The sequence below is a fragment of the Musca autumnalis genome, unplaced genomic scaffold (genome assembly GCF_047663935.1).
Source record: "Musca autumnalis isolate F117 unplaced genomic scaffold, ASM4766393v1 scaffold_2, whole genome shotgun sequence".
NCBI classification, from domain to species: Eukaryota; Metazoa; Arthropoda; class Insecta; order Diptera; family Muscidae; genus Musca; species Musca autumnalis.
The window spans coordinates 26,140,323-26,149,007 of record NW_027411755.1 but is presented as its reverse complement, the minus strand read 5'-3'; the positions used below and the strand labels follow the sequence as shown (position 1 = coordinate 26,149,007).

At 35.6% G+C, this 8,685-nt stretch overlaps 1 protein-coding gene across 1 annotated transcript; it reads right to left on the bottom strand.

The window, feature by feature from the left end:
• Positions 1-1,074: 1,074 nt before the first annotated feature.
• LOC141393808 (uncharacterized) lies at positions 1,075-4,094 on the bottom strand. The gene is made up of 2 exons (XM_073967309.1): positions 1,535-4,094; positions 1,075-1,460 (listed from the first exon to the last, which is right to left on the bottom strand). Exons 1-2 carry the CDS (start codon positions 2,594-2,596, stop codon positions 1,452-1,454), a joined length of 1,071 nt encoding a protein of 356 aa, XP_073823410.1. The 5' UTR covers positions 2,597-4,094; the 3' UTR covers positions 1,075-1,451.
• Between the last annotated feature and the right edge of the window lie 4,591 nt (positions 4,095-8,685).

Here is an 8,685-nt window from a genome sequence, read left to right as displayed (position 1 = left end):
AGGATGTATATTTCACCGAATCCTCCTCTAACCTCACATGGTAAAACCCTGACTTTAGGTCCATTATGGTGAACCACGACTTTCCCTCGAGGTACTCCAAGCAGTCCTCGATAAGTGGGAGGGGGTAGTTGTCCCTAACTATAATTTTATTGAGGGCCCTATAGTCCACACACATCCGGACCTCACCACTTTTCTTCTTGGTCAGTACAATGGGTGAAGCGTACGGAGAATTACTGGGCCGTATGATTCCCTTTTCCAACAAATCGGTTATGATTTTCCCCACCTCCTGTTTTTCTGCGAACGATAACCTCCTAGGTGAACAGTAGGTCGCATTTCCTGACGTCACTAGAATGGATGCCTTAAAATCAAATGTCTTCGGCTCACTTTCGAGTTTCCCGAAATAATTTTCCCGAATCAGTTTTTTCAACCTAAATCTGTCATCCACGCTCAATCTCGGGTTGACATCCCATTTTCCCTCAATGTCATCAGTCTCCACGTTGCCTACTACTCGTAGATGACTGGAATTTTTCTCGCTTTCTATCTCCTCGATTATGCATGAACCTTCCTCATCTCTAAATCCATCGTTACTTTCTTTCGTTTCATTAATTATTTTTTCAAAATTACTATTTTCGTTTCCTTCTCCCTTCTTATCATGCTCTTCAGTTTGCATAGGGTTGGTTTCCCATGTCTGTTCATCGCTCTCAACTATTCGTAAACCTTTACTCTTCATTCTCTCTCTTGTGCATGCTTCTTCTTGTTTACTATCCATTTCTACTTTACCAACGGTTATTTTTTCAAATTTATTATTTTCATTTCTTTCCCATGCTTCTTTGTTACTCTCAACTACTTGTAAACCTTTACTCTTCATTCTCTCTCTTGTGCATTCTTCTCCTTCTTCTTCACTATCCATTTCTACTTTACCAACGGTTATTTTTTCAAATTCAGGCTTTTTGATTTCTCCCATTTCCTTACCATGGCCTGGGGTCTTTGCAGGGTTACCCCCTTCTTCCTGCACCCCATTTTGTATACCCACCTTTCCTTGTTGCCCTTTATCCGTAGAAAGAACATCGCACATTTCAGTTTTAATTTTTCCATTTATTCGTGGCTTCCCTACATTTTCTTCATTTTTAGGGTTCACCATTAAAAATAGATTAATACATTTTGTCCCGACTTCGTTGCATGATTTATCTGGGTTCGGGTTCCCATTCTTCAGACTTAACACTATATTAAATAAGTTCAAAAAGTTGCGCCCAAGCACCAAGGTACACGGGGCGTTTTTCGGTAAAATAAACAAATTCATTTTTTTCTTCACTTTCCCAAACTCTATTGTGGCCTGGATTTGCCCACACACTTTCATTTTCTTTCCATCTAACCCCTTATATTTGGACATTCTTTTCTGCTTCATCTTAAGTTTTGGGGCTACTGACTGAACTACCGCTTGGTTTATGAAGCTACAGGGGCTACCGGTGTCGAGTAAAGAAGAGATAAAATGACCATTAGACCCAGATACACTAGAACCCAAAGCTACTCTTACCTGCATATTCCAATCGACTTCATCATCCTCTGGAATGGCTGCTACCGCCCGGAGTGGGCACTGTGCCTTCACATGGCTCGGTCTTCCGCATATAAAGCACGTTCGCACCGACTGCTTCTTCTGCTTGCAGCTCGAGGAATAATGGCCAACTCGCAAACAATTATAGCAACGCACTGTTCTTCCACTTTGGCTTATTTGAGCACTCGTTCGCTGTTCCCGACGGCGTTCCCGCATTAATTTTTCATATCTTGGGATCTGTTGTTTTAATTCTGCCACAGTGTTGACGTTGAAAAATATGGACGCCGCCACTGAAGTGTCCTCAAGGCCATCCACCACATACTCCACCAGCTCCTTCTCTGATATCGGAGCATCTTCTGCCAGTTCCTGCATCACAAGCACGTATCTGTATAAGCTTTCTTTTTCTTTGTTCCATTTACGGGCTTCTAATTCTCGCAAGGCCTCTTTTGCCCCAGTTACTCTGCGAAATTCTTCGATTAGTTCACCTTTTAATGTTTCCCAATCACGAGCTCTTGTGCGTCTCATAAAAAGTGCAGCACTGCCTACCATCATTCGTCGTGCATATATGAATTTTTCTTGATGGGTACACTGCATACTATTTGTGGTTTCTTCAAATTGTTGTACCCACTTCGTGACGGCATATGCACCATCTCCAGAAAATTTGGGTAATGCCCATGCTACATCTTCGAATGTGGCAACACTTTTTTCCATTTCTGCTTTTCCCTCTAATTCTTTAATCTCTTCCTTCAATTTCAGCAGCTGCAACTTTTTCTCTAACTGTTGCTCGATTTCGTCATCTTTCTCGCTTGCATGAACTGGTTTGCCCGCTGCCTTTGTTGTTGTTGTTGGCGATGCGTTTGCTTGTAGTTGTGGTAGTGGCGAAACATCAGCTTGTTGTTGTTGTTGCGATGGTGGCGTACGTGACGATGCTAGACTGGCCACCATTACTGCACCCAACAATTCACACAATTGTTGGAGAGTTGCTTCTTCTGGAATATTCACGCCAGCCAGCCTTAGCTGGGCTATAATATGTTCACGCACCATTTTCCTTTTGTATGTTTTTTGCACACACGCACACACAAATAGTTCTTTTGGTTTTCGTTTTCTTTTGCCTCACAGCGTTAATTCCACTTTTATTTTTTATTTCCTCAGTTCTTCAGTTTATGTTTCTTCAGTTAGTTTTTTTTTTTTTATTTGTTTCCTTTAATTTATTTTAATTTAAGTAAAACAATTTCGATTCATTTGTTGGCACGAATTTCACAAGTCTTTTCTTTGAATTTTTAATTTCACAATGTCGTGGTATTGCGTCCACACCTGAGCTGAACACGTCTTGTCTTTTCGATGATCGCACAATGAATGGCGTCTCTTTATTTTCTCTACATCAACTTAGCCTAGCGTACATTATTTTATCTCATCTTATCTATTGTATTTATCTGAGTCTTATGCAACTATGTGTTAAAATACAACTATGCGTGTAAATACGACTGTGTGTTTCATTAAATATATTGGGTGTGTTCCTTATTCTACTACATGACAAATAATTTTGTGGAATATTTTGATCTGATACGATCACATTTTAAAGGAGTTTTTAAATGTTTTTGAAAAAAGGGACCAAAAACAACCCTTTAGTGACTCGCATGAGGGTTAATTTTTTTCATAAAAAGATACCCCGCATTGTTGTCAGTAATATTGCCAAAGACACTTTATACCTAAAATGCAAGGATTCCAAGGAATCTGAGATCGAATATTTCAAAACCAGTAGAAATGGGCGGAACTTGCCACGCCTATTTAGGTTACTTCCCGACGTAAACTTTCAAAACGCCGATACACGTGTCTTCTTTTTTTCGGTCCTCTTTCATAATCTGTGCGCGGTTTCTTGTAATTTTAAAAAAAAGTCCGATTTTGTTGTACAGTGTAATATTGCAACATTTTCACTTATGTTCTTCTCAAGGGCTCTTCGAGGATGATTTTCAAATTTGCTGTCCATGTGGTAATCATTAAAATGATATAACTTTTTCCGTTGGCAAATTCCATATTTCTTAAGAAAGCTCTAAAAATCCCCCACTTAAATTGCAAATGTGCCCCACAACTTTCGAATGGAGTAACCGATTCGGTTTAAACTTTGGATATTGTGCTATTTCTTCCATATTAACATCAAGTTCGAAAATGAAATTTATCGATCCACTCCGTCGGATCACAAATGTTCAATTTTTTCGAGGATCGGTTTTTATCGATGGTAGTCCATGTGGACCTGATTATAATGATATAATTTTTTGCTTGGGCAAGTCCATGCTTCTTGAGTGAATGGCCCGAAAGCTCTAAGAAATCTTACTATGACGGACCAAAATGGTTTGTAGGCATGACAACTAAGTGAAAATAAAAAGGAGTGACTTTGTTCCAAACTTTGGACATAGTAATATTCACGGTGCTCTTGAAGCAACTTTAAATGGAAGGTGGTTACATCTGGGAAGTTTTTGCGGATTCTGAAACTACAATGTTCATAGATGAGAAAAATCAAAAAACAAAAAAAAAAAAAAAAACAAAAAAGAAATCGCCGGAGGGCTTTTTTAGGGGTTTTTAGGTTTTTGATTGGAAGCGATTTTGTGTTTTTTGTTTGCTAAAAGGAGAGAATTAGAAGATGATGTTGTAGAAGAACGGGAAATATTTAGGAGGATAGAATTGAAGTAGAAGTTGGGAAAGAAAAGCTTAATTGTTCATCGTGGTACTGGCAATTCTTCTTGCTGCAGCCATTTCAGACTCTTGGCAAAAAGAAGAAGACTTTTTGGTTCGGTTTCACAGAAGGATGAGAGAGACTGGATCGTGTGCTCACCCGTTATCCGTAGTCTTTTGCTCGTGAACATTGGACAGCGGCACAGTAAATGTTCGATTGTCTCAAATTCCTTCTCATCCTCACAAAGTCTGCAGTAGTCGGCGCCTTCGGTTCTACCCCATTTATAAGACATTGCTCTGATATTGCAGTGACCTGTGATTAGACCAACTGTTAGTCTGAGTTCGATCTTTTTCAATGAAAGTAGAGATGATGTTCTGCGTTTGGAAAGGAGTGGCCAGATTGCTTTGGAAACCCTACAACCAGGATCGTTTTGCCAATTCTGGCTAGCCTTATTCCGATAGCCCTGTTCTAACAGCCGCATGAAATAGCACTAGGGTGGTTTGACTGAGTTTTCGATAATGATATCTTGTGACTCTGATCCGCGGCGTGCCAATTCATCTGCCATTTCATTTCCTATAATTTTGCAGTGACCTGGGACCCAACACAGTGTTACTGCTGATTTTAGGTCACTTAATACTTTTATACAATCCAAAACAACTGCAGACTTTGAGGGCCGCCTGACTATCGACGCACAGTGGTTCAGAATCGTTTTTTCCTGGTCAAAATTCTGTAACTTTTGAACGGATAGAGATATATTCATAATTCTTTTTTTGTTAGACAGTTAACACAATCAGCTTTCAGACGAATTATAAGCGGTCGAGTTCGGTCTGGCAGTTGCAGAGAAATTCAAGGTCAAAGTTAAACTTTTGAGTTTTTTAACTATTTTTGATCAAAATATGAGTGTTTTTGTGGTTTTTATATCTTCCTATGTATTAAAGATAGTCAAACACCAACAAATAAACAAAATAATTACCAAAAAATATAAAAAAAAAAAATTCAAAAAAATGTCGAAAAATTTTTTTTTCAAAAATTTGTAAAAAAAATTTACCAAAAAAAATTTAAATTTTTTCAAAAATTAAAAAAAATCTCCTTGGGTTTTAATAAAACTTATATAACTCGTATAAAAACTTATATACTCAAAAAAGTTGTAATTTGTGTCAAAAAACTGTAATTCATATGGAAACAGTGTAGAAAAAGACACATTTTTACCCATGTAATTTCAATAAATTGAAAAAAATGTTAAACGGACGGAACGGGACGGGTACAAAAGTATATATGGGCTGGAAGAGGAGACTTTTGGGCATCTTTCTGTGAAAACAGAACTTTGTTCCATGTTGTTCCACAAAAGTTCTAGTCCACTAAATTTGGAATTTCATAAAATTTAGTACCCGAGGAAAGATAAAATAGATCATGTTGTGTAAACGCTACGGTAATTTACTAAAACGATTTTTAAAGGCAACAATCCTACCTACCTTATAAAAAAGCAATGAACACAATAACTGTTATAGTTTCAGAGAAATAGCTTCGTCTTTCTCCAGAAATTTGCAAAAATTACGTATTTCCCAAAAATGGGGAAAATGCTCGTCTTTTGGGACACGCCACGCCCACACCTTCCAATATTTGGGCCTAATTTTTCGGTTTCCTTAGTTTCAATATGTTTACTATCGAATCCCATATAGAAATTAAATATCTTTGACAAAACAAAATTTTGATTTTTGGCCAGGAAAATCGATTCCTGAACCATTGTGCGACGTATGTATATAGTCACCGGTCCATCGATGTCCCCTTTAATGTTCTTAATCAGTTCTGCAGCTTTTTTGATTGCAAAAATCTCTGCTTGAAAAACGCTACACTCTTTATTCAACTTAAAAGAGAATTGAAGGTTGAGAACGTCGCTGTATGAACCTGTCCCTGTTCCATTTCCCATCTTAGATCCATCGGTATAGACCTCTATACCGTCTAGTGGTGGAGTGTTGTGGGTCCAGGCTTCTCTGTTGGGAATGTGCACAACTATTTGCTCGAAGTTCATTTGTGGTGATATGTAGTCACTTAAATGAGCCTTGCTCGTTGGCACATTCGTTCGGTTGAGAATCGCAGCGTGGGCCTGTTGGGAGCCGCACCACTGGTTAAGCTCCTTGAGACGTAAAGCGCTCTTAGATGCCTGCTCCTCTACAATGAGATCTAACGGAGTAAGATCCAACAGCACGTTAAGGGCTGCCTGTGGAGTGCTCCTAGCAGCACCAGTTATGAGCATTGATGCTGATCTTTGGACTCTGCTTATTTCACGCAGATATGATTTCTGGCCTAGAGCATTCCACCAAACTAGAGCTCCATAGGTGAGAATTGGGCGTACGAATGTCATAAAAACTCAGTGTATGACTTGTGGTCTCAGTCCCCAACTCTTACCAATTGGAAAAATATTTTTTAAAAAATCCACGCCATTGAAGGTTAATTGGAAAAATATTTTTTAAAAAATCCACGCCTTTGAAGGTTAATTGGAAAAATATTTTTTAAAAAATCCACGCCTTTGAAGGTTAATTGGAAAAATATTTTTTAAAAAATCTACGCCTTTGAAGGTTAATTGGAAAAATATTTTTTAAAAAATCCACGCCTTTGAAGGTTAATTGGAAAAATATTTTTTAAAAAATCCACGCCTTTGAAGGTTAATTGGAAAAATATTTTTTAAAAAATCCACGCCTTTGAAGGTTAATTGGAAAAATATTTTTTAAAAAATCTACGCCTTTGAAGGTTAATTGGAAAAATATTTTTTAAAAAATCCACGCCTTTGAAGGTTAATTGGAAAAATATTTTTTAAAAAATCCACGCCTTTGAAGGTTAATTGGAAAAATATTTTTTAAAAAATCCACGCCTTTGAAGGTTAATTGGAAAAATATTTTTTTAAAAATCCACGCCTTTGAAGGTTAATTGGAAAAATATTTTTTAAAAAATCCACGCCTTTGAAGGTTAATTGGAAAAATATTTTTTAAAAAATCCACGCCTTTGAAGGTTAATTGGAAAAATATTTTTTAAAAAATCCACGCCTTTGAAGGTTAATTGGAAAAATATTTTTTAAAAAATCTACGCCTTTGAAGGTTAATTGGAAAAATATTTTTTAAAAAATCCACGCCTTTGAAGGTTAATTGGAAAAATATTTTTTAAAAAATCCACGCCTTTGAAGGTTAATTGGAAAAATATTTTTTAAAAAATCCACGCCTTTGAAGGTTAATTGGAAAAATATTTTTTAAAAAATCTACGCCTTTGAAGGTTAATTGGAAAAATATTTTTTAAAAAATCCACGCCTTTGAAGGTTAATTGGAAAAATATTTTTTTAAAAATCCACGCCTTTGAAGGTTAATTGGAAAAATATTTTTTAAAAAATCCACGCCTTTGAAGGTTAATTGGAAAAATATTTTTTTTAAAAAATCCACGCCTTTGAAGGTTAATTGGAAAAATATTTTTTTTAAAAAATCCACGCCTTTGAAGGTCAATTGGAAAAATATTTTTTTTAAAAAATCCACGCCTTTGAAGGTCAATTGGAAAAATATTTTTTAAAAAATCCACGCCTTTGAAGGTTAATTGGAAAAATATTTTTTAAAAAATCCACGCTTATTGAAGGTTAATTGGAAAAATATTTTTTAAAAAATCCACGCCTTTGAAGGTTAATTGGAAAAATATTTTTTAAAAAATCCACGCCTTTGAAGGTTAATTGGAAAAATATTTTTTAAAAAATCCACGCCTTTGAAGGTTAATTGGAAAAATATTTTTTAAAAAATCCACGCTTATTGAAGGTTAATTGGAAAAATATTTTTTAAAAAATCCACGCCTTTGAAGGTTAATTGGAAAAATATTTTTTAAAAAATCCACGCCTTTGAAGGTTAATTGGAAAAATATTTTTTTTAAAAAATCCACGCCTTTGAAGGTTAATTGGAAAAATATTTTTTTTAAAAAATCCACGCCTTTGAAGGTCAATTGGAAAAATATTTTTTTTAAAAAATCCACGCCTTTGAAGGTCAATTGGAAAAATATTTTTTAAAAAATCCACGCCTTTGAAGGTTAATTGGAAAAATATTTTTTAAAAAATCCACGCTTATTGAAGGTTAATTGGAAAAATATTTTTTAAAAAATCCACGCCTTTGAAGGTTAATTGGAAAAATATTTTTTAAAAAATCCACGCCTTTGAAGGTTAATTGGAAAAATATTTTTTAAAAAATCCACGCCTTTGAAGGTTAATTGGAAAAATATTTTTTAAAAAATCCACGCCTTTGAAGGTTAATTGGAAAAATATTTTTTAAAAAATCCACGCCTTTGAAGGTTAATTGGAAAAATATTTTTTAAAAAATCCACGCCTTTGAAGGTTAATTGGAAAAATATTTTTTTAAGAAATCCACGCCTTTGAAGCTTAATTGGAAAAATATTTTTTAAAAAATCCACGCCTTTGAAGGTTAATTTGCAAAATATTTTT